Source organism: Dromaius novaehollandiae, chromosome 7 (genome assembly GCF_036370855.1).
Source record: "Dromaius novaehollandiae isolate bDroNov1 chromosome 7, bDroNov1.hap1, whole genome shotgun sequence".
Lineage (NCBI taxonomy): Eukaryota > Metazoa > Chordata > Aves > Casuariiformes > Dromaiidae > Dromaius > Dromaius novaehollandiae.
In genome coordinates this window covers 25073345-25099632 of record NC_088104.1, presented here as the reverse complement: position 1 = coordinate 25099632, position 26288 = coordinate 25073345, and the positions used below count along the sequence as shown (strand labels likewise).

The 26288-nt window shown below is 36.6% G+C and overlaps 1 protein-coding gene across 1 annotated transcript in view; it reads left to right on the top strand.

Annotated features, from left to right (window-relative positions):
- OLA1 (Obg like ATPase 1) overlaps positions 1 to 26288 on the top strand; it is a 110870-nt gene that overhangs the window by 39588 nt on the left and 44994 nt on the right. Inside the window, exon 5 of the mRNA XM_064514974.1 lies at positions 16941 to 17116. Within this exon, the coding sequence (XP_064371044.1) occupies positions 16941 to 17116 (176 nt within the window). The remainder of the gene's footprint in view (positions 1 to 16940; positions 17117 to 26288) is intronic.

The window sequence follows — 26288 nt, the reverse complement described above, 5'->3', positions numbered from 1 at the left end:
TATTGAGATTTTTAATTCATAAATTACAGTAATTTCAAATTTCTAAACTGAAGTTTGTAGTGCCTTAAACAACAAGGTTTGTAACAAACTGTTCCTAATACTACTGTACTTTAGAACATCTTTGTCTTTTTCTATCATTAAGAAAAGTGTTTCTGTAATGTTAATTAGCTAGTAACTGCTGTTTTCAGTGTGCTTTAATTACCGTATGTTGCTTGATTATATGTTATGAAATAAACTTAAGGTTATTCTAGATTGTTAAACAGTGAGCTAATATATATGACTACTATATTTAAGATCAGGTTTTGCAGATCTGGTGCTGGGGACATTGGGAAGAAGAATAGCTAAAAATGCAGTCTCATTCTTGGTATATGAGGACTATTTTAAAAATTGCCTCCTAGATTTTAAAATTACTATTTACAAGAAATATCTAGTAAAATACCATGAAAGTACTTTGAATCATAACTGCACATAATCATAGAATAGATTGTAGAGATGTAACTCTCGGATGACTTGCGTATATGTTACTAATAGGCATCCTTTGCTGACAGTCTAATTCTACATTGTACAATGCAAAATCCTTGCTTATTACTTACTATCTCTTAAGAATTTTTTTAAAACTCCTGTTCAAATTAATTTAATAATAGCTGCATTACTAATAGATAAATTACGTATATGTAATCCTGTCTGTGCATCTAATTAAGCACTGTTGTAGTCATGGCAATCTTTAATTGGAAAAATGTGTAAATAACTTGGTATTCATGGACAGTTCAATATAAAACTTCTGTTAAAGCAGTGCTAAATAAAAGATTGTACTTAATGTTTATATAACCTTATGTTTGGTCAACAGCCATAAAAAAAAGTAAGCTATGTTTTATAGATGAGATAAAACTTCTGTTAACACAGATTTGGGTAGCTTACATATCAAAATGAAAAAGTTGACATCATTATTTTGGGAGCAGAATTTTTTAGTATTGTAAAATATATCCTATAATTTCTTTGTCTTCTTTAGAAAGATATTTAAAGTAATTTTTATATTAGCCATTGACGTAACTGATCTAATGCTGGAAACCACTAAGAATTTTAATATTGTTCTTGTGTAATTGTCTTCATCTCTGGTCTTTGCAGGAGAGGGTGCTTTAAATACCTCAGAGTTTTTTCCATGGTGTTTCTTTCTCAGATTGCTAGAATAAAATCAGTATTTATTTCAATCAGTTGTAGATAGAAATAAACAGTTTACATTTTCAGTTGATGCATGACTTTTCCATTTGCTTTGCTAGATCTTAAATTCTGGCTTCATCCCTAGTTAAATTTTGTGGTTATGTTCACATACTTCTTCTCCTCAGATCTTCAAGAAGTTCAGTATAAGAAGCTATATAGTTCTGATCATGAACTAACTTTGAAAATGGTGGAAAATACATGGGGACAGATCCTATATTGTGCTGCACTCCTCCCCCTTCTCCCCCAGTTTTGATTGTTGTCTCTTTTACAGCGATGTTTTCAAAATGACTTCTCCCAAAATATTAACTCTGGGTAAACTGGCAGTCAATAAATCACTGTATTTAAGATCTTTTAGGTTTTTCCTAAGTTTCTCTTTAGAAGAGTTTTGCTTTGAAGTGGCTGGCGGGGGGCTCCACAATGGCCCTGCCTAGACAGATAAGGTCAGCCTAGGGTGCCCCCCCCCCCCCATCGCCCCCCCCTCCCCAGTAGCCTAATAAAATGTGGCATTTTAAGTGCTGTAGAGAGAGTCTCAATTGTGGCTGCTGTTGCAGTTAACTAAGAGCTTAGGAACACTGAAGACAAGTTTTTTCATTCAAAGAAAATAACATTTTTTGGCACAAGAACTTTTTTTTCCCCAATATGTAACAGACATTAATTTTCCTTATTTTACAACTTATATTGGACATTGGGGCTTTGGTATGGGTGGGACCTTTTGCTGTTTCTCTTAAGTGAGCACATTTTACCATAGTTGCTGCTGTTTTAAGTATCAAAGCCTCACTCAGAAGTCACTAAATGGTAATTACCTTTTTTTTTTTCATCTGAACTTACTGTTGATCCTATTAAATACTGTTGGTGGCATTTTTATATGGAAGGTTGTAACTCTTCTGAACTCTTCAGTCACCAAATAACTTGTGTTTTTATATAGTTAGTGATTATTCAGAACTGCATTTTGATGCTTTGTCTATACTTTGAAAATATAGTAACAAACAAAGTATTTCTAAAGTTGCACATAAAAACCTTATGGAGCTGTTTATGTGGGGGGTGGGAAAGAGGATCTTTGGGGGGAAAAAGGAAGTTTAAAAAACACTGCTATTAAAATAGCAACGACAACGAATAACTGAGATTTTAGAACATTTGAATTTAACTTGTATTTAAGGATGATAAAAATGTGAATGAATGAATCTAAGTCTTTTAGGTGAAAAGATTTTTCAAATGTAAAGCTCTTGTGCCTGTGACAGTACTTGTGGTTATTTTGGTGGTTGATTTGAAACATTTAAGAGAAGGAAAAATGTTTATTTAACTCTAAACAGAGGGAATCGGGTTGGGAATTGGGAACAGAAGGAAAAAAAAAACTTTAAACCCCTTCTGATTATGATTATCATGAAACTGAGCTTTGCTTCAAGATCTTAACCAGTGCTGTGCTTTCAAGATTTAATTGGTATTTGTTTTCTCAGCCTTAACTGATTTGAATTTATTACAAGATGCCTATAACAAACTGGATCCATCAATAAGTAACTTATTGATGGCATTATTAAATTCAGTTATGGGAAGTTTAATTGCAGTTTCCTTCCATCATTTTTCTTGACAGCTGTTGAAAATAATGTAGTAAAATTGGTTTTATGCTGACTTTTAGGGAGCAGATATTTGTTCAAAAGCAGTTGGGGAGTGCAAAGATCCATGCCAATATTCAGAATTCATATTTCCCTTGAATGGAAGGTTGTGATAAAATGGTACATGGTGTGTTTTCATTGCCTGTTGAAAGACTTTCATGCAGTTAAAATAAGCATTTTGATGGTGGTTGAATTAAGAGTTTTTGTCAGTCTCTTCTCATCATGGATGATTAGACTAAAACGTCTGCTTGTCTTGACTTGAGATCACCACAGCTTCAGATAACATGCTTTGTGATTGAAGGTCGAAATATTTTGAATTCTAATAGGCTGCCAGATGAATTGCTTGAAATAGACTGTAAAATTTCAAGGCTTCCTTTTCCATCTGCTGTGAAAAGAACCATTGGGAATGGTTGAGCTTGATGATCATAGAATTACTGGATGGTGATTCTAAAACCCTCAAAGGGAAGTTGCTATGGAGATCTAGTTCCAAACTGTGAAATGATTCACCTTTGAAAGGCTTCAGGGTCTGAGAAGCTGAACACATCATTGTTCAGGTGGTCATTGGTTAGGAAATTGCTGGTGCCTGTGTAATCAGCACTCCTGTGGTAGTTAACGATCTAAAAAGGTTTGTTCTGAATGATGTGGGACAACAGCAATGTGCATAAGATGGCTTCTCTCAATCATAGTTTGCTCAGTCTGGTGCTTGTAAAAATACAGTGAGCTAAATGGCAGAGAAATGAACTGCTTCATTGAGGAAGTCTTTTAAAAAACAAATTCTTTTTCTGTGATGGATTTGACATCTAAAGTAAAAGGAGAAGAATCTTTTCAGCTTGAAAAGCTGTGGTTGCAGAAGTATCACATTTATGTATTTATTTTGCAAGGAGCAGAATGCTGGGGCTGTGTATTCATGTTTATTTGCACATTAAAGGAGTAGTAGTGTTGGAAATGGAAGATTTCTACCAAGTCACAGCTTGGGAACATGATTAGGTAGACTTAGTATATTCATTTTGACACCCTCCCCCCACTCTCCAAGAATTTTGGGGTCCTACCAGGCACTGTGCTCAGACAGCTACGGAAAAAAACCTGTATGTCCAAGATCAAAGTTAATCAAAGCATAGGCTTTCTTTCATAGTTTCTAACTTACTTACATGTTTCCAGGATAGCAAAAAGGAATAAACTCAAACTGTTTGCTTACATGTATAGAGCAATGCATTTTATCAACTATTACTAAAATTTGCCAGCAGATTCTTAACTAACTCCGAGAATTGCATGGGCACACACCTCTAATGTGCTTTTCCAGGGAAGGCAGAAGGTGTTTGTTCACTGTACAATTAGTGACTACAGCTATCAGTACCTAATTCAACATAAACCTGTTGTTTGATATTAGATTCAGATAAAGTAGTTTGTAGTATTGTATTTATTTGTTGTGTGTCCGCTGAGTAGCATCTGTTGTCATAGTTTCTGTTAATGGGTTTTAGCAAAGAAGAGATCAGTGGCTACTAGATGGTGCCAGATAGTTATGAACACAACTGCAATATTCCAGGGTGTAGTCGTCACTGAAGCAAAATGTTGCTAGGAAGAAAAGCAAGGGAGTTAGGGACTACTTCGCTGAAATAATGTACAGAAGAATGAGCGCTTTGCTTCTTATGGACCAACTAGTCAGCCAGTCTTTAGCAAGTAAAATGCTCAGTTTTCTGTTGGAAGGGTGGTTTTTGACTTGTTTTTAGGAGGAAAGGGCTAACGTCTGAAGTAATATGCAGGTATTGAGTTTTATCTGCTACCTGTTACATCAAGATTTGAATGTTGAACAGGAAGCATTGCAAACTCTCAAAGATCTAGCATCAGAAAAGATGCAAATTGGATATTACCTTTTATTTTCAGTATTTCAGGTGCTGTTTGAAAAAGATCACTTAATTTCTTGCAGTTCCAAGGCTGCTCCGTTATGGGAGGCTCTTGAACGGTGACATCACCGCAAATCTGTCAAAAAGTGATTAGTGCATGTACAGAATGTATAAAGAACAAGCTGCCTCTCAGTCACCTAATGTTTTTGATTTTTTTGTTATTATCTGAAGGACTTCTATTCATAGAATTTAGGTAGAACTTTTTTAAAAATTTGAATTGATTTACAGTGGTGATATCCAGATGAACTGTTACTAGTTATTTCTCTAAGTTTATGTATTACATCATGAATGCGGGCCAAAATATCCAGAAGGAAGGTTGCATGAAGAGACAAATATTTTCATAAGGTAAATTTACTGAGGTGACTGTTGCTTTTGTTTTTAAAGATACTTTATTCACTTAGCAGTCCAGCACTTCCTATTGGTGTATTTAAGCCATATATGTACGTAATGGCACTGATCAAGCAATTGTTGTTCAAGTCTTTATTAATGGTTGCTTACGTTATACTTTGGTCCTTCCTGACATTACATTTACTCTGCCTCACCTCCATAACACAATGAAATAGCTCCTCAAAGGAAAAGCATTCAGATGTATAGAATATGGATCTTTAACATGTGCTGAACTGAATTTAAACACCTTCTAAATACCATTCTTTTTCTAAGAGCTCAGCTGCACTTTTTGTAAACTCTGTAAACGTAACATTTTTTTTTTTCACTTTGCTAAATTGCACAATCCATTTTTTGATCGCATTTGTGTGAAGCATTGCAAGGAAAAGTTTGACAGTTTTGTACAACTCTTGTTGTTTTGACATAATTATAACACTATAATTTTAAGTTTCAGAATATTTGGGAACTGTTAGGTAACCTATTGTAGCTGAAAACTTTTCATTACTGAGTTTTGTCTAGGTATTTATATAGCTTAAGATATTGCTTTAGATATTTTTGAAGAGGAGATGCCTTATTGAAACTATTCTTTGTTTTTCTTCTTTTTATACCCTTCATTGTGGGTTCCCAGAGTGTTGTCATTTTATGTTCTGTGCTGAAGTATTCATTCTCTGTTCATTATTTTACAAAGACTAATAACCCTTCATGTTGAAGAATGCAGAACAGAGCGAGTTGAGCTGCCTGTGCACAAGAGCCAAGATAGGCTTAGTTTAACAGTTTAGACTTTGTTGCAGCATTAAGGTTTTGAAGTGGTCCAATAGGAGTACAGGCATGGTAACTATCTGCAGTGCTGCACCAAAATCAATAAAAACTTCAGAGTTTAAGTGTTTTTTTGATATCTCTGCATCTTTGGCATAGGCAATCTGGGACCCAGATATACAGTAAATATTTTAATTATTCATGGGCAGTTTATCTGGTCATCTGAGGCCAGATAAAATTGCCCTGTGAGTGTCTGCTGTTGGCTGCCAGTTGCTGTTCCGGACCTGTGTAATTATATTTTCTTAAAAAGGCAGTGATTGTCAGCAATCACTTTTGTTATGGTGACCCTGAGGGATTCCAGTCGAGTGACACAATAGAGCATGGCAGAGCACAGTCGTGAAGTAGAATACTCTGCCCAGAAAAACCTTCAGTCAAAAAAAAGGGGATAAAATGCTGCATGTAGATGGAGATGATGATGATGGTGAAAAGTAATGTGAATGTACCATCGTATATTTATTTATATATATTTATATATCAGAGTGTAATTCATAATTTCATTTCTTTAATAATAAGAACCATCACTGAAAGCCAATAGCGTTTGAATTTAGTTGTCACTAGATGTGAATGCTGTGGATGTTTGCCTTCGGTGACTTTGGGCATATACTGCAAACGGGATTTTTGTGTTGGTTGTTGTTGAACTTGAAACTTTTGGCAGTTGTCTTTGCCATCGTCTTGTTGAATAAAGGTAGTATATTTTATGTGGCTCTTCCTTAGAGATTACTTGAAAGGTTCAGGTTTGCCAAGGTGTGGGAAGACAACTGTTTAGTGGGGTTAATTTGGGGAAGGGGTTCCTCTGAATTCTTGTTTGCTTCTGGAATGGAGGTCAAAGGCAATGCCTTATTTTTCATTCTGCTCTGCTTGCTTTGCAAACTGCTTCTGCTTATGAGCTATTTCTTGTGAAGTGTAGACACCACCGGATTGCAAGTAATGTGAGTTCTGTTCTGCTTTTGAGCAGAAGCACTGTCTGCTGGGAGCAGCCTGGATCTGTGGTGCACAGAGGCTGGGTAAAAGTTGTGCGGTAACCGTTGCGGCCAGACGTCCCTGAGAGGACTGCGTTTTATGCAAGCGATGTCGCCATGCGAGCGCACACTATGGAGGGTGATGCTGTGGAGATGCTCCCTTGTTACGGTTAATTCTCTTTTCAAGATTTTTATGCACAGAAGGAAGTCATTAGAATAGCAACTAAAATAAAGCAAAACATTGCTGAGCTCAGGTTGACACGAGTGCTTGTCTCTGAAACAAATGTTAGTATTCTTCAGTCTTTTTGTTTTTTTGGAAATTTTGCAATGATCCAGGCTAGGTTCCAAACTCCTCTTGTTCCAATTGACACAATTGTGTTTTGGAAAAATCCGAACAAAGAGGCTAGTTTTTCTAGGGAATTCTTTGTTCTTTTAAACAGTTTTTGAGATGGCTGACATACCACAAAGTTTTACACTGGTGTCTTGTGATAGTGAATCTATGCAAAGTACTGCATGACGTGACCCTCTACAAAGTGAGTTGCAAGTTTGCTTGAATATCCTGGTGAAGAGTAACCAAGGCGTCTTTCCCAAACACTGTATGGTGGACGGTGCAGTGATAGTATTTCAAATATACAATCAAGGGCAGTCAGAGTTAGCCCTCTGCAAATGGAGGCATGAAGGGCTCTACGATTTATTCCTTTGGATTTCAGATAATGTTCTTTACCCAGTGTGACCAACTTGATAGCAAATCTCAGCAGGTGGAAGGTTTTGCCTGTGGAGTGTTGACTACATCCCAGTGGTGCTAGGATGAAAGAGCAATGGCAGGCAAACACATTTTGCATCAGAAATAAATCACTAATATTTGTCATACAGATTCAAGTGTAAGGACTCTGGAACAGGATTTTATCGATAAAATCCTTGGAACTACTTTCTTGGTAACTACTTTCTTGGTAACATCTTTTTTTCAGTGAAAACTGCTTCTACTAGGAACAGAATTGTGGTTTCTTCTGCTAACTTACATGCCCTTGAGTGAATTGCTTTGCCTTAGGTTTTCGATGGAGGTTATACTTTTCATATCTGGTACTGACCTCGTGAAGTCCTTGGCTGACAAGTACTTTTATGCAAATGTAAATTCTTTGTATGCTCAAGAAGTTGAAACCACAGTCATCTCGCAAAATCCCGTATTGCTGCTACACACTCTCATTGAGCGTGTGCTGGTGCAGAAATAGGCTTGCCCTTTTTTGTCGAATACTCCCGGTAGACTAGTTATTGAACAGACTTCTGTTCAGCTGCTGTTTCAGACTTTTGGGGAAAGGTGCTTGATTTGCACTCTCTTGGCTAGTGCAGTATTAGTGCTCAGTGGGGTAAATGTAGCTATTTATCTTATATATAGGTAAGTAAAGAATTTGAGTCATAATATAGCGCTAGTCAAGAGAGCCCAAAGCAGCTGCTTTTGCTGTCCTGTGAGTGTGTAGCCATATGGTATGCATAAGCTATAGTGTTGTGCTCAAAGTCATTAATGCTACAACTAGTATTCTGAACTGTTTTTCTGTTATTGAAAATCAGCTAAACTTAAGAATAAAAACAAGTGTTTTTAATGGGAATTAAAACCTTTTCTTACATTACTACAGTGCAAGTAAAACAAAATAATTATTGCCACAGTGACTGCTTGCATTTTAAATAAATTTATACATTATTTTTTTTTAAAAAGCTAGTTAACTTTAAAATATGTAAGTTTTCTTGTCATTTAGGGTTCTGTGAAGCTGATCATCAAGAGGGTTGCAAATCATTGGCGGTTTCTATTTTCAGAGTTCCACATCCCAGAGTAATTTGCTTTAATTTCACCCAATTTAACCTATACTTCACACCATCACCATTCAGCTTTAATAGCTATGTTCTATGCATAAGAAAAGCAGATAAATGTCCACAATTAGACTGCAAATGATTACAACTAGTTAGGGCTTTATGAAGACAAAACTTAAAGGGCTGTGGTACAAAACAAAGCCACAAAAGATGTCTGAAAAAATTCTTTCTTCAGAAGTCAGGGTTTACTGTGGCATTTTATTTAATGTTTTTTGTACTTGATTTTGCGTATGTTGAAGACATAGGCAGGTGCACCTTCTTGAGGTGAAAAATATTCTGTTTAAGGAATATTAGGTTTGTGTTACAGGTGATTGATTTTACTTGAAATTAGCTTGCAAGGGAAAACATACTAAACCTACTTTATTTGTTGATTCTTTGTTAACACATGCCACACTTAAGAAGCTATATAATATGTTGACTCTGACAGTATTCTCTTTGCTCTTCTAATCCTGATTAAGCCTAGTAAAATGTACAATCGTCAAAGTTTAATGTTTTTTATAACGTTACATGTACCTGAGTAACAAATGGCCGTATCTTTTTCCTTATAAATCTTCGTAACGCTGATGATAGCATGTCATGCCAGTCTAAATATAGAGACTCTATAAAACTATTTTTTAAAAATATTTTTTAGTCTTGTTTCTTTTGATAGCCCAAAGGAATATTGTGCTGCTGCTGCCCTTCCTTCCCCTCACCTGCCAAGTTACCCTGTTCGGTTTCTATTTGTCCTCTCCTGCCCTTCCAGTTTTGCTTCAGTGCTCCTGAGGATACGTGTTCATCGTACGGGGTACGAGGCACGCCGTCAGTCTGTGACTAGCAGCTCTTTGTGATGAGAGCTGCTGAAGGTATACCAGAGGGGAAGCGCAGGTACCCCATTATTCTTTTCTAGGTCTGTGTTTTGGTTCTGCTGTTAAATGTTGTCTTACAGCTTGTTCACAAAAAAGGTTGGTCAACTCAGTAAATGCCAATGGGAATTTCAGCTCATGATGCAGTCCAGATTCTGATCAAATTGTAAATATCCATATTAATTACTGCGTAACACATACCAGCAGTTACTTACCTTTTATAAATGAATACAGTACCAAAATGCTGACATGAGGTGCTTAGTATTAGCCAAATATTTTGTTCAATTTTGCTTTAAGGATAAGGGTAATTAGAGAAATGAAGCAACTGATATACCAAATATAAATTAATCTTGCAGATATGTATTAATTTCCATAATTGCAATTAGGACCAGAATGAGGTAAGTCTTAGCAGTGTTATTTTGATTTGTTTTTTAACATCTCAGTGGCAGCTTGGAGCAGATAAAAACAATAAAGTTTAGGCTATAGGCAGCTTCGCTTTTGTGTCAAACTAGTTTTATATGCTATATCATAAAACTTTCAGTCCAATCAGCAACTACATTTAAATACTGCAAATTGTGGCAGCAAAACAATAATTCTGCTGATTAGCCCCTTTCCATTTCTTGTAAGTGAACTGTTTATGCTGTTGAGTACCTTTTGAAAAAAGAAAAAGCCAAAACAGCCTTGATTAGTCAAGGAGTAATTGGATGACTTGATTTTAGCAAGAGAATGAATTGGTTGATGATAGCCTGTAACTAAGTGTAGTGGTTCTGTTCAGATGAATACATAACATACAGTCATCAGATCTTGACAGGTATAACATAAGCAATGCAAAAATCTCTGGAGGCTGAGAGGTAAATTTTGTCAAAGAATTTCGAGGCTGATTCTTGAAAGAAATGGAAAGAAATGTGCATCCCATTAGATGATACTGTTTAAAAGGTGACATTTGTTACTGCTGTGCTGTATACATATTTATCTGTTGTTACTTGTGCATGTGAAGAAAAGAAAATGTAGTCTGGGTGGCCTGGTTGCCATCAGGACTTGACAAATAGGTAGTTCTGCTCTTCCTCAGAGGAAATACCAGTGAGTCCAGTTTCATACCTTCTCCAGCTGGTCATGTTGTTTTCCTGATCTTTGTTATCCAGTATAACTTGAAAGCGAAGTGACAGAGCCAGCTATTACTGCGTTACTTTTTTAGTGCTCTAGAAAAGAGGTTTTTTTTCCCCTCCTGTTATTATGTTTGAACTTCTTTAAATAAGTGTCATTGCTAGGTGGATTCACCTTAGAAATCTGCAGGTGCACTGACTGCAGTAAGAGAGCAGCACCCCCTGCAGAGTCCTTTCTACACTTCTGGCTGTAGGTAAGAGATCCAGACTGCTTCACCACAGTGTTGGCCCAACAAACCCAAATAATGTGTACAGCTGAAGGTAAATCCTTCCCTGAAATTGAAGAATCCTTTAGACTCAGGCCCACCGTTCAGAAAAGAGTGGACTGGACTTGGCAGCCACAATTTCCAGGCTTCTCCTTTCTAGTAACTTCAGGTTAAGTAATTAGCTTTGGTGCTGTTAGAGTTGCAAAATGAATGCTGTTGTTGTATTATGCTTTACTCCTTTCCTATCTAAAATATTTGCCTTGTTTTAATAACAATGTGTACATGCCACTAAAACATTATGGGACTTTACCTCAGCAGATTTATTTGCTTAAAACAAGCTTGATATTCCTGATTCCAAAGGAAATATGAGGAGTTTATCTTCCTACTTCAAATGCAGATCCATCAGCATTTTCTTGGGGATTATTTAAAAAAACCGATCATAGCTACAATGTTTACAATACAGAAGAATAGAGGTGGATTCCATTCTAACTTTCTTTTGAGAGGTTGACTACTATGATCCTCGTGGGGGACACTGAACACAAGAGGAATCATAATCAGTTCCATAAAAAAAAATTACTGGATTTAGCTTCCCAGCTGACCTTCCTATATTGCTGTACACTTAATTTTCATCAATATCCTATTCTTACTCATAGAGCTCAAATTTTCCTAAATTGTCGTGTCCCTCCACCACACTCTATCCCATCTTATTATAAACGGCTTGGAGAACAGGGGCATCTCTTTGATTTCTTCCCCCCCCACCCTGCCAAGCGTTTTCAATTAGGTCTCTTGTTGATGAGGAAATGCTTCTTTGGGAAGATTCTTGAGTTGATGTGTATTTGATGTATATGTTAATATGATGTCTACTGGATGTATATGGCTTTTTTTTTTTCTGTATAGTAAACTGCTTTTTTCTCTTACGATAAAATTCTCTGGTCTCCTACAGAAGGAGGATGGCAGTTTTGGAGCACAGACATAGTTGAGCTGTAGGAAGCAGACAAAAGTGAGGTGCTGTGGTTTGGGTAACATTTGAGAAATATTGAGTCCTTCTTTTCTAAAAGCAAATGCAGTTGATGAAGACAAGGGAAGAACAATAGATTTTCACGGTATTCATTGGAGAAGGTCATTATCCATAGAGTCTGGAGGATGCAGTGCTATAGCTAGTTTGGGAAAAAAATCATATTAAATATCTTGTAGTAGTAGTATTTTTTCTGGGAATCATAAGTAAATAAAACAAAATGCTATTGTTCGATCAGATTATTTCTTGCTGAAATTCCAGAATATCACAGCATCTTTTTTGTAAAATTTTTTTAGCAATAAAATTTGAAAAAATTGAATTTTTCATGAAAACTTCCTCTCCTGGGAGGTAATGTGGAATATTACTTAAAAGAGAATGTAGGGTTTGAACTGTCTGTCTTCTGAGAAGGTGATATTTTCTAGAAGGGTTACCAGGAGAAATATCAGGAGTTCCAAGATGGCATAAAGCCAGTTGAACGAGATTTATATTACTTGCTGCTTGTTTCTGCTTTGGGAGCTGGACCACAATGCTCGAAACTGGCTAACCTGACGGGTGCAGGTACACTGCCGAAGGATAGTGTGTAGACTTGTTTCAGACCTTGGAAAGGTCCCTCATATGTACCAAATACGAGGAAGATAGACACATCTGTGTTTGAGGTTCACCATATTTAAATATAACCCATAACCAGAATGGGTTTTACCTCTCATAAGTGACTGTATGTGTTTGCTTTGTTTTTCCATGACTACCTCATACTGGTTCTTTTTGTCCTTGTCTAAATGCCTCTTTAGTATGATTTCAGGAAAACCTCCCTTCTTCATATTTCTGTGAAGCTCTGTCCATCTAGTGGTCGGCTTACAATCAAAATTAAACTGTCGTGTTTGTTTTCCTCCCTCTCACTATTATTTTTACTCACTGATCCTTTTGTAATCACTGAGGTCAGTATCAGGATTTCTTTGTCGATGTTCATCTTTCATTTGCCCTCTTCATAGAGCTACATGTCTATAAACTGTGTCTGGTATTTCTGCATGATACCTAAGGTAGTCTTACGTGTTCCTCCAGAAAACTGAAATTCTCATCTGTTTGGTGCTCATCTTGCATCTCAATTTATTGTTGCATCCTCCCATCCTCCCTGCTCCTTCTCATTCAACATGCTTTAGTGGGTTCTTATTTTCAACAAGATTCTTTTCAACATGATGCTAGATGGCAACTACTTATCTTGACTCAAAGTTCATGGCCTGTCTCCACCTTGCCTATCTGCTTGTTTATCAGACAGGTGTTGCTACCTATCTTTAACTGGACAGTGATGCCATTCTCTGTACTCTATTCATTATATTTTAAAATAGAGCCTTTGAGCTTTATGTTTCGTTGTGCTTTGTGTTGGGGAAATCGGATCATATTCCCTAACAGAAGGGAGTTGAAGATCTTGACTGAGGAATTTTAGTCACTAATATAGCACAGGCAAAGAGGCATATTAATAATAGGAATATACTGTTTTCAAACTATACTAAGTAATATTTGCAGATTAATGGTATAGTTCTTATTTTCATCTTCATAGAATATAAATTGCAAATAATACTTACTTATTTTCTGGTATGTGCTGTTTCTTGAATCAATTACAGCTCCTTTTTTTTATTATTACTTTTTTTACATGGACTATGCTTTATAAATCAGGGACTGGGTAAAACAATATTTTAATAATATAACTTTGTTAATTTTTCACAGCTTGGCTTTTCCCTTTTCCAGGAGATTTCTTTTCTCACGTAGAGCCTGATTCTTAAGGTTACCACCAATTTGTCTTATTGAGATCCTTGGATAAGTCTACATTCATTCATTTCTACAGGCCAGAATTGAATTCTTTGCAGTACTAAATGTGATTTGTGCTAGTCTGTAATTACAAACTAAGCTTGAGGCTGGCATAGCGGCCACATGAGAGCCTGCGTAGACATTGAGATGAAGTTACAACTCAGGTTCTCCCATCATTGTAGTTTGTCTTTCTTGCATGTGTATTCTCTCTCGTGTGCGCTGTCGCTTTTGCTCTCTCGCTCTTTCGCTCTCTCTTTGCTCTCATACTTTCTTCCTCTCTCATGCGCGCTCACTTTTTCTTCCTCCTTGGATATCCCTTTGTCTCGTTTCTGGATATCTTCGAATCACTGGAGTCAGGCTGATCTGTTTTAAGTCGATAACTGAAGTCAATATTGTAAAACCCTGCACAAGAGTTTAACAAATAAAGGTTAATGCCTGTTGCTTATCAAGAAGACTCCCTGAATTTGTGCTGAAACATGGACATTTAGTCCAGTCTGAGTGCCTTTTGTGTGTGCAAAATCTTACACCTACACATTTTCTTATGGATTGTGATTGTCTCAATAGGAAGAGATTTGTGTTTATTTCCCCTAAGTGTTCCTGATAACTTAAAAAAAAAAAAAAATCTGCCATGATTAATTTAATTGATTTCCTATTTATTTAGAAGGGAGTTGTATGAGCTTTCATCAGCACACCTGTTGATAGGTTATGTCCTTTCCAAGTAAAGAAAATGTGATTTTCCTCTAAACGTAGCATTGAAAATTTAAGCTCAAAATCCAGTGTTTTAATAGAACATGTGACTGGTCTCCATTTCTTTCATGAGAAGAATCAAGAAATGGATGAGGAGGAGGCAAAGCTAAATTGTTGCATAGGGGTGGGAAATCATCAGCTTCTTGGAGAGACTTCTCCTTACTTTACCAAGCAAATGCCTGTTGCCAGACATGGGGGGTCTCATCACTGATGCTGCCAAAACCAGCTGCAGCATAGCTGCTGATATAATCCTGAAGACTGACAGGTGGAGGGGATTTGAAGAAAAGATTTAATAGAATGGTTGGAATATCCATGGGTTAAAAGGCTGAGAAGGTGAAATGTGTTGTTTTATTTTTATAGGGATGGAATAGCACTGAAATAACTTTCTGGATGAATAAGCAACTTTTTTATTTTCTACCCCTTGATGCAGAAAGGTGACGTAGACAACTCCAGAATGTATTATCTACATACTGATTGGTAGCGCACACTTTTTTTTTTTCTTAATACGAGGAAGAAAGATAAACTTTGCACTTCTTTAGCTGCATAAATACTCCTCATTTGTCAAGAAGGCTTGGCAGGTGGGGCGGAGTTTTCTTGCGTCTGTACAGCAATGTCTTCCTACTTGTTGTTCTTGTTTTTGTTCAGCACTTCCCTTGTAAATTAGAACAGATCTGTAGCATGCTGTTTCCCTGTATTAGTTCGTCCAGGCAGCCGATGTCCTGTTCCTCGGTTTGGCATCTCTGCCTTACTTGCCTTGGGTCGGTATGGGTTAGTGTGGTGGGTTTCCATTTGCCGGAGAGCAGCCTGTTCTCCCTTCACTACCAGCATCGCAATTCAGGGTTGCATCTGCTGCCGAGGTGCTTTTCTTGGTTCCAGGAGAGCTCTTGGATGGTCTTCGGAGAGAGTGAGCTAGCAGGAGGGGAGGAAACTTTGTGTAGTCACTTTTTCAAAGACTTCTCATAAGTTTATGTGAAAATGATTTTGACATTTGACTGTATTTGAACAATATTTTTAACCTGTGTACCAAGTGTTTTGATGTAAAATATTTTTTCTAAAACCACTGTTTGCAGTAAGTTAGGAGGAAGGACTATATTCAAGATATGCGTGACGAGAGAATACCGACTCTTGGTTTGTCAGTAGAATTAAGGAATTGTTCGTATTTAGCCCTTTTACTGTGTTACATTTAGTACAAGAAATGCATTGGTTTTTCTCCCTGTAAAATCAGTCTGATTTTAATTTGGGTAATATTAAAATATTCTTTTCATGGTCTGTTTCTCAGGCATGTCTGTTACGTTGCAGAATTTGTAAGGCATGCAAATACTCTGAAAATTGATCTAGGAATAAGTAATAAACTGTTCTAAATTGTTAATAAATATTTTTATTTTAAAAATATTTATTGATTTTTAAATTCCCTTTTTTGTGATGCTGCTTATGTGATAATTTAAATCCTAGTTGAATTATGTTGCCAGATTGTCTTCAGAAGGGCATGAAGTCAGCACACATGCTTCAGTAATATCTGGTTGTTTTACCCTTATGTTTCCAGTTGGCAATTTGAAATTATGGCTTCAACTGCACTTTAAATATGTGATAATAGCATGTGTTTCTAATAAGGGCCAGCACCATTTTGTTCAGATAGTGTGAATGGTTGTCACTCATATATGACAAATGCACCTTCATCTGCTTCTTTGATGGCCCCCTAAAAACCATACCCTCAAATCAGGCCGATGAAATTAGCTGCTGTGTAAATTGTGTGTCTGAGTGGTTCATTATCTAATCACCGTCAGAACCACAGTGATAAAGTAGATTGAAACAGGGAAGAGGTCTGCCAGATGATTTCAGGCCTTTTTTTTCTAAACCCTGTTTCCCTTGGAAACACTAAGAGTCATTCAGAACTTCAGAATTCTTTGTCTACAACTTTTTTTTTTTTTTTTAATGCATGAAATTGAGCCAGTGAGAGTTGCCAGGATGACTTGGAAGTTTTTCTTTCCATGGGTCTTTTAGTCATTACTGTATGTGTTAAAATACTTAACAGTTACAGTTTTGAATTGGGCTGCCGTGTTTGCCACTGATAGGTGAGGATAGCTACCAATTTTCAGGAGGGTGCTCTAGTCTGTTCCTGTTTAGAAAAAACTCTCGAAAAAGTGTTAAGCTTCTAAAGTGCTTTCCTGAAATGGCAAAATACTATACTTTGTAGGTACCTGTATAGATCTTTGGATTTTGGTTAATCTAAATTAACCTATTAAAATTGTATGGTATAACATACTGCAGGTAACGCTTGTGTCCTGGCAGTAGGACAGACTTGCTGACTTTCCTTTTTCATCTCAAGTGCCTGTGACACTTAATAGTCTGTTGTAAATATATTTTTTTCTGTCTCTTTGGCTTAATATGTAATGTAAGTTTTCTTTTGTTTTAGGAGCATTTGAAGATGATGACATCACTCACGTTGAAGGAAGTGTAGATCCTGTTCGTGACATTGAAATAATACACGAAGAACTTAGGCTTAAAGATGAGGAGCTGATCATGCAGGGTATAGACAAGCTAGAAAAAGTAGCTGTGAGAGGAGGAGACAAGAAATTAAAACCTGAATATGTAAGTAAAAAAAGTAGGCCATTAAGCACTCTGTCTTGCGTTGTTTTTTTGTATTGTTTCATTTGATCTCCTGCATGCATAATACAAAACACTACTCCTATTTTTATCTGTATTTTAAGCTAAGTATTATATTGAGTTGTAGAATCATTACAATAGGCTATTTGCTTTGTTGATAGCATAAGATTACACTGATAAAGTTAATTGTCTTTTTTTTGTTGTTGTTTAACTCTTAGTTTCTTGCTGATGCACTGTTTATGAGATTTGCCAATGCTTTGTCAAACTTGCATCAAAGGTTTAGTTTGAATTCAAAGTTCAGTAGTCACTTCTGAATTATTCCTCTTGTTAAGCTCTAATCTGATGTTGATAATACAGTTCCTAGTAGCCACCAAGTAAATACTTTTTTCTTGATAACATGATGTGGGTGCACTTCGTGGCTTTTAGTGCCTGTTAAACAGAGGCTGCTAGTTAAAAGTAGTTTTTGAATGTTGTCGGAGAAAGCTGTTTAAATGAGCTCAGTTATGACAGGGTGGTAGTGATGTCTTTTTGTGGAGTAGAAATATATAATAGTTATGAACATAAATATATATTTTTGTAAATGATTATTTAACTACCACTTGAATTTTGAGTCTACTATACTTTGCCACTAGTTTAGTCATTAGCTTGTCTTTATTTCGTTAATATTCTGCTGATATTTCTGGTGATATATAAAGCATATTCTTTAATTATTACAGCAACATACCAGTTTGGAAACAGATTTATCTGTGCTTAGCAATCAAGATGTAAAAGCTATTGTTTTCCTCCATGGCTTTTTAGATAAAAGTGATAAGAAAAACGTTGCCATATCAGTGCTGGTGTTTTTGTTTATCAGTGTTGAAGTACAAAAAAAATTTGCAGTCCCTAGCTGGTGTTTGAAGAATAGAAAGTGGAATTGAGCATCTCTCTCAAAGATGTTCATCTTTGTGATGCAGTTTAAGAGCACTTCCTTGGTAACTTCTGTTGGAGAAGAACTAGCCTTCTTCTGGCTTTAAAAGTATATTATTGCCTAACTGGTCCAAGCCAGGTAAAAAAAGTTACTATAGGATGATTTGAAGGCTTTCACATGAGCAGAGAGAGAAGTAGGTATGCTTCCTTTAAGGTCTTATCTGACACCTGTCAACCCAGCCTTGGGTACATATGGGTGGTGATTTTTGTCTTGTACAAAAGGTTGCACCTGCTTAGAGGAACAGTGCAGCTTATGCCTGCAATTTCAAAGAGCATCCATGCAGCCTTTCACCTTTTAATTCTTTTTGAAGAAGAACAAGGGAAAATCCTGTCCATAGTTAAGAATTTCAGGGTTCAGCCTGCAACCTCTCTGGCACGAGATCACAAAAATGGGTATGATGCTGTTCTGGTCCAGCCTGGAGCTGTTGTTGTTTACTTTCTTAATGTGACCGTCTTTGGAAACAGCCTTGTGGCTTTTGGTGAAAATGCTCTTACCCAGGTTTTGAGAGCGCTTGTCTGAATGCTGGGAGGCTTCTGTATGGTGATGTGCGTTCTTCCTCTGCTGAGGAGAAGTCAACCCTGTTCTGTGATTGCAAGGAGGCATCACCGAAGCATGCTTTTTAAATAGAATTCTTACTGGCCATCAAGTAACTTTAATGGGCAGCTGCTGTTACTGTTGTATAACAGAGCTAGTCCTACTCATTTTATAACTAAAGGAGTTGGTATGTGTTTGAGTGACAAAACATGACAGATTATTCTAGAATCAGGGGAGACAGTAAATTAAAATCTTGAATCTAGATATGCAATTTAAATGAATTAAATAAAACTTTGAAATCTCCATTATTAATCTTTCTCCAGCTTAGTTTCTCATCCTTTTCTTTGCCACTTCTTTCAATCTTCTAACTGTTAGTTACACTGTAGTTAAGCTGTCAAAGCAAGTTTGTCACCTTGCGTTTGTAATTCATATTTCCAGTCATTCCTTGAGGTTTTTCAGCCTGTCTTTTCAAGAACCTTGAGTTTTCTGTGCAGTCATGCTGCTCTGCCAGTTCTATTGCCAGTAACATCTGTTACTCTTGACCAGTTTCAGCTGAGTTTGCCAAAGACCGTAGAGGTTTCGAAGGTTTGAGCTGCCTTTGTTCCGTGACAACGGGTGCCTGTGCAGGGGAGACGCACGCGCTGATGCGCTCACTGGGACAAAGGCTGCAAGTAGTGCCCGCAGAGAGGCGAGTTCCTAAAGAATCTGCACAGGGAAGAGCTGCAGGGAATCAGGTCTTTGAGTCTTGCTGATCCCGGACCTGCTTGCTTGTCTTCCTTTGGCTCATAGGCTTGAGTTGTAAGGTAGACAGTGAGATAGACCTTTGTTTTGATGGTCAAGGTCTGTGAAAGCTCTGGATGCTTTTTCTAATTAATCAGTGCTTAGGCCTGCGCCGGTTCTACAAATTGACTTGTGCAGCCCTAAGCTCAGAGCAGCAATTCTTTGGCTTTTCCAGCCACTGGTTGGGTTTATTTAGATGTTCAGTCATTGGGTTGTGAGGAACTCTATGCTTTTTTGCGGGGGGGAGGGCTTTTTTTCCTTTAATGTTTGTTTATGTTCCAGAGAAGAAGGCCTGTGGTTGCATTTATCTAGTATACAAAGAACTGTGCAGTTAACAACTTAGGGATCAAGGAGAGAAACCATGAAAGATGTGTGAGAAAAACAGTTAAAGATTGACCTCCCTGACCTTGGTAGCCAAAGGTTAAGAGGGTTTTGGTTGTTTATTTTAATTTTTTTATTTCATTTTTTTACACTTTCCTAATTTGTTTCATCTTGGAGTTGGCTGTTCCTTCCACAAGTTATTCTTGTGATGAACTTCAGGCATGAAGAGTTCCCTGTCTATCACTATTTGTCATGTTGTTTCCATTTGGTTTTTAGCCTCTCCCGGAGGCCTCCATTCAAAAGCTTCCTCTTTCCAGTGCAGAAAAGGCATAAAAGATGCTAGTATAGACTTAAATATTGTTAAGGATTGTTTTTCAAACAGGTTCTCTTGATAAGATAAGGCAAGGAGGGGAAATCTTCTCTGAATTTGCCTTTGTTAGATTATTTGCTGTTGCTACTGATGTGCTCTTTCTATGGGAGAGGTGTGCAGTAAGCAGCTCTGGCCTGCTTTCTGAGTGCTCACAGCTATTTTTCCCTTTCAGGAAAACTGGGCATTTATGAGGAAATAATTTGGCATTTGTAGCCATTTCTTCAAAACCAAACCAAACAAAAACATCACAGTGTTAAATTTCTAGTCTGTCCCTTTCTTTTTCATTGTTTTTTTATCCTTTTTGGGGGGCGAGGGGGATTTAAGGTAAATACAATTTCCCAGGAATTTTAATAAGTTGAGGGTTTTATAAGTTCTGTGGTTCATTCAAATCAAAATATTGAAAGCTTTTTTACCCATATTGCTTTCTAACCTTTTACTTTCTTTCTTTACCCTGTTGAACAAAAACATGTAGCACTTGAATTGCATTTTTCATTTCTTTCTATTTTTTTTTTAAAGCACTTTGAGATCTATTGAGGAAAAACACTATGTAAGGTTAGGGAAAGAAGGAGGAGGTGAGGAAAGGAAAGAAAAGGTATTGATCTCAGTCACGCATGTTTTTTCATTGGCTGATTGCTGAATATAATGATAAGCTTAATATGAAAGCTAAGGAAAAGTTACTGATTTCAAAGAGACTGTAATCTCGAAGTGACCTGTGTAAACTTCTTGTTGGCATCAAAGGGCTTTTCACTGTGTGGCTCATGGACCCGAAGTGAAAGTTGAAGTCCTTCTTAGTTCATAAATATGAATTGTCTGCTTTAGAAGATCCTGTTTATCAGTAAGCCTCCACAACTGTAACTTGATAGTCCAAAATCTCCAAGAGGTTTAAAAAAAAAAAAAAAAAAAACCTATCAGTATCAATCAGCGTTTTTAAATCTGAGATATAGAGGCATATTTGGTTGCCTGCTTTCATATAGCTGCCTGCAGCTATATTCTAACTTCTTAATTATCATTTTTCTTCTTTTAAGACCAGATTGCATACAGTTAGTAAGTTCACCTTTGTGCAGTGACCTGGCTTTGCAGTTGAATACCGTGTTAACTGTTCGTGCTGTCTCTCAGAATTGATTTCTCAATCCCCTGTCAGCAGAAATAAAATAGCCAACTGCTGTTAAGGACCCATCAATGAAATCATTTTCAAGTTCTACTTAAAAATCGATGGCACAATATGGTCCAAGATCAGCAACACGTAGTGTTGACATAGGCTTGGAATAGCTTCCTTTACATATAAGATTGTATATGTTCTTCATGTGTTCTCACTAGCTGCTTAGAAATGACTCTGCTTTTACTAAGGGTACTATTCTTTCAGATTTAGTATACTTTTAAATGTTGTTTTGGCTCTAACCTTCTAAAGAGATATTACAGAACAAAAATTCCTCTGTTATTTGCATGTATTCAAGTAGTGCAAGTACCATTTCAGAAAGCAATCAGAGCAATTCCAATCTGATATTTTAAGTCTGTCTGTGTTGGTTTCTACGGAGACATGTGAGAAAAGTTGAGTTAAACTTTATTATTAGCTTATTCTTCATCTGTCATCTTCATGTAGCAGGAGACTTCAAATTAAAGTATCATGTATAAATTTATGGATATTCAATTTCAAATCTTGTTTTTAAAATACATTTTTTTAATTTATGGGACTTTCAGGAAGTCTTCAGATTGATGCAATGTAATACAGCTAGGTGAACGTTATTACTGGATTTTTTTTTTCGTTACCTTTCCTATGTCTTTAGGGACTGTCTGTCTCTGATAATAGCTGTTCATGGCTTTGTTACTGCACCAAATCTTAAATTCCCACACAGACTAATTCTTAGTGGTAGCAGTATCAAGTTTTATATAGCTGACCACAAGAATATTATTTACAGTTGAGTTCACACAGATCATTGACTTTGGTGATACTGACCTAAAGATCTTGTATTCCTATCAATGTCCACGGTGTTTGAGCTTCCAGTTTTCTGTTGAACGGATGCTTTTACAATAGGTCAGTATCAGTGTCCACTGTATTTGAACTTCCAGCTTTCAGATGAAAGAATGTTTTTACAAGTCCTGTGAGATATCTAAAGTCCATTGTTAAAGTCTGTTAACTTTAAAATAAGATTAGTTTTTGAAATTAAACACAGTTTTTAGAGCAAAAATAATTGGAATTATGAAGAAAACAGTTGAAGACCCTGTTTTAATTTAATGGCAGCAGAACTATCTAATGCACATTTTACTTATTAAAAAATGCACGAAGCTTTGTTTCGTTACTGCCGTGGGTGGTAAACTAATTGATATGATGACCATAGCCACAGAGTGTGAATATCTGTCAGCAGAAAAGTGTACATCAACAGAACCTTCCTAATGAAGTTTGAAGTAGCTCTTCTCCCTTCTTCCCCCCTTCCATTTAGTGTCTTAGTCCATCCTGATTTATTTATTTGTAATACAGTAACTGTTTGAAAGATGTTTTTCTTCAATTAAAATTATCAATACTATGTGGGAGATACTAGCTCTGTGCTGTTTATGAAGTAGATTCTCTTTCTGCTCATTATGAATATCCTAGACGAAAACAGGATGAAAATCTTCCTTTCCTATACTATTCTGACGCAATGGAATTGCGCTGCACAGCATTCTGCTGACCTTGTGCTACGACTGTTCACCAGAGTTCTCGCAGGTGAATGAACTCTTACTTTGTCTAACTGATGATGTCAGTTGGGAATTTTCACCTTTCTTTCATTCCAAATTGAAGATAAAAACAGTCTTTTATTTTTATTTTTTTTTTTAATCAGATGCTTTGGTCTTCTTTTGAGGAGAGTTAGTGAGGTCAGTTTGCTCCACCCGAGGTGCAGCAGTGTGTATGTGTATTATGGACGTTCTTTTTGCCAGTGGCTTTTCTGTTATAATTAGAAACTTAAATCATAGGGCATCAAGAAAATATTTGTATTCTTAATGCATGTAATTATGCCTAAAATCTTTAGTGGACCATTTACTGTGCTTAATGTGGTATTTAGAGGAAATTAAAGTTCATTCTGAAGAACATTTTGAATGTAACAGGAAAATATTCATGGCAGATGTTTGTGCGTTATTTGGTAGTAAAGCCTGAGGTGCAAGTGCATAATGTGTAAATACACATTTTGATTTCCTTTGATGTTATCAGTAGACAAAGAGAAGGCAGTACTTAAATAGTTTCTGTCAAGGCTGATCTTTCCTGTGTAGATTTCAACAGTGGATTAAAATTACTACTCTTGCAAAGAATGTCTCTCTGGGTACGTCTAGAGCAAGCCATGGTGTAATTTTTAAGTAGGATTTACATACTCCAAAATAACTTCTTGTATGAATAGAGTGAATGTTTTCTGGAAAAGAAAAAAAAAAAGACACTTTTTTCTCAGCATAAATCACTTCTAGAGTAAATACATTCACACATCAATTTATTTGTAAAGAAGTGTGTATAGACTAACTTGGTCTGAAAAGATGAGTGGTTCGCTACAGAAGAGGTGTAGTGTTACTTTTCAGTGCTGTTTCCCTATCCTGAATTCCAGGAAATGTGGAATGCTAGAAATAATCACTTGTAGATACATTGCCCTCTGTATTCGTGTCTACTTTTTTCTTTGAGAAGCTGCAGGTGAATATATCCTTTTAAGTAGAATGCCTTAGAACCCATAAGGCTACCCTACAGTGGAGAATTTTTGGATTATTAACATTAATTACATTCCCTGGGATGCTTGCAGAACATTTTGGGTGAAAGTATTTGCAGTGGTGCACAAACATTATTGGCATCTCACTCTGAGTAAATCCTATATCATGTACAGCTTGTACTGGCTCTGTTAGAAGGTACTGAATAAAGGAAAGGATAATACACTTGTCCTATATCCATTACTTCTCCCATTGTATTTTTATTAAAGTCAGCAAGCAAGGGAATTGTAAGAGATTAGACATTGTTTTGTACCACAGAAGAGCTCGTTGTCACTCTGGGTGATGCAGTACCTGACTTGTTCTTCCTCTTTCTTGCACCCAGCTGCTACAACTTATTTAAGCACCCAATGCTTGGCAAGTGTGATCTAACCTTTTTTTCAAACTCTAGAATTTGTCTTAATTGTCCTTTAAACAAAACATTGTTTCTAAACATTGTTTTACAATAAATTTTTACTTTATCACTTCAGTTTCACTCTTAAATCATCAGACCCCCCCCCCCCCCCAAAATACAGAGCTGGTGGCTATGCTAAATAGAACTGATTTTCCAATAGAAGTTTTCAAGGAAAGCCACAAATGGAAATGCTGTGGTCACCCTCCAATTCTGTTGCATTAACCTAGAAATGGATGTGGGCCCAATTTTTTTTTTCTTTTGGAGAAGCACAGTTTAACTAGGTAGGAGTACTCTATCTCAAATAGGATAAGTCTCTGTATCTGAAAAAACTTTGTAGTTATTTTGAAGGTCGGATTGAATAATAATGATTACCTAGTGTGATCTTCTGCATATCCCACTTATATCGTAGTAACTTGAATGAGCTTTGCTAGTCGTTACTTATCCTTATTGTTGAGAAATAAGAGCCCATTTTTAGTCTGTATTTGTCAAGCTTCAGCCTTCAGCTATTTCATTTGTGTGCTATTTTGAAATGCCTGCGTTATGCAAATTTTTTGTTAATTGTGTATATATTGAAGAAATAAGAGTAAAAGGATAAGATACAATAACAATAAAAGAAAAAGATTTCAGCACACTGAGTCTTTGTGTATAAGCACTTGAAATATGGCCACTACAACTAGACACAGTATTTCAGCAGGTAAGTGTGGAAGTATTCACATTTGACATTATCCTATTTATAAAATCAAAGATTGTATCAGTCTTTTAGTTACAGTACGGTTCATTTGCTTGCAACCCTCAAGTCTTTCAAGACTTTGACTCTTGCCTGGAGGAAGTCCTCTACCTGGTGAACATCCCCCTTCCACCCCACCAGATACCTGTATGGACTGGTATACACCATATTGTATTCAAACACACAAGCTGCTTTCACCAAATATGTCTAGCAGTTCTGGTCACTGCACATATGATTTCATGTTGTTACTTATTATTCTAATAATCTGTGCCATTAATATGGTCTTTTTAAGTCTGTTTTTAAAAGATGATAAGCAAAATGCAAATTATTTATTTGGAGCTCCACCAGAAACACACTCATTGGATTTTTTTTTTTTTTATTATTTACAGTTGCATTTTGAGACCTACTGGTTAGGTAGTGTTGAATCCATTTAGTGTATGCAGTGTTTTCTAATGTAAAATACCTTACATTACCTAGCCAGATTCCTTAGGGGAATGTGAACATATTAATTATAGGCTACAACTTTTACTGTTGATGCGCTATGCTGTCAAAGTCCTATATGAACTGAGGAGAGCGAACTAAGAGCTACAGTGAGGCTTTAGCTACTCCTTACCCCAAAGCTGGTAGAATTTTTGTCAGTTTTGCCTACTTTGCCATGTGGTTACTTTGGTGTTGTGCTGCCTACATTAAAACTTTTTAATAAAACATTATTTTAAAGTTACTGCTTTTGAAGGGTTTGCAGGGAGCTGGTCAGTTATTAGATATTGACCTTTTGAAGGGAAAGAAGAGTAAAGTGCTAAGAAACAGTCCACATGGTTCCCGGAAATATCTCCCTTGAAGGAGAGAGGAGGATGGAAAAAAAAAGGTGGGGGGAGAATACCATACCCCTAGTACCCGCTCTCCCAAGGAGCTGGGACTTCAGCACTGCCTGCAGAATCAGGAAGAATTCACTTGCACTTTGAAGTGTGAAGTGATAATCCTCACAACTACTTACTTCTTTATTAAATTTGCGGAAGTTAATTACATGCCCTTTTAATTTATAACAACAAACTCACAATTCTCTGATGCCAAGTAGGCAAGAGAGTTTTCCAAGCTTTAGTTTAGTCCCTCATGCTCTGCAAAGTATTTGGCATTGGCACACGTCATTACTATCATCCATCCAAAGAGTGTATTAACGTATGCACATGCATACACATTTTTCTGCACAGTAGTGTCTCATGAGCCTGTCTTGATAAATCTCCTAAATGCAATTTAAATGCATTTGTTCATAGTACTTTATACTGTTGGGACTTATTGTTAAGGTCCCGCTTAACATCTGTGGGTTGACTACTTCACTTTGTGAAGTGA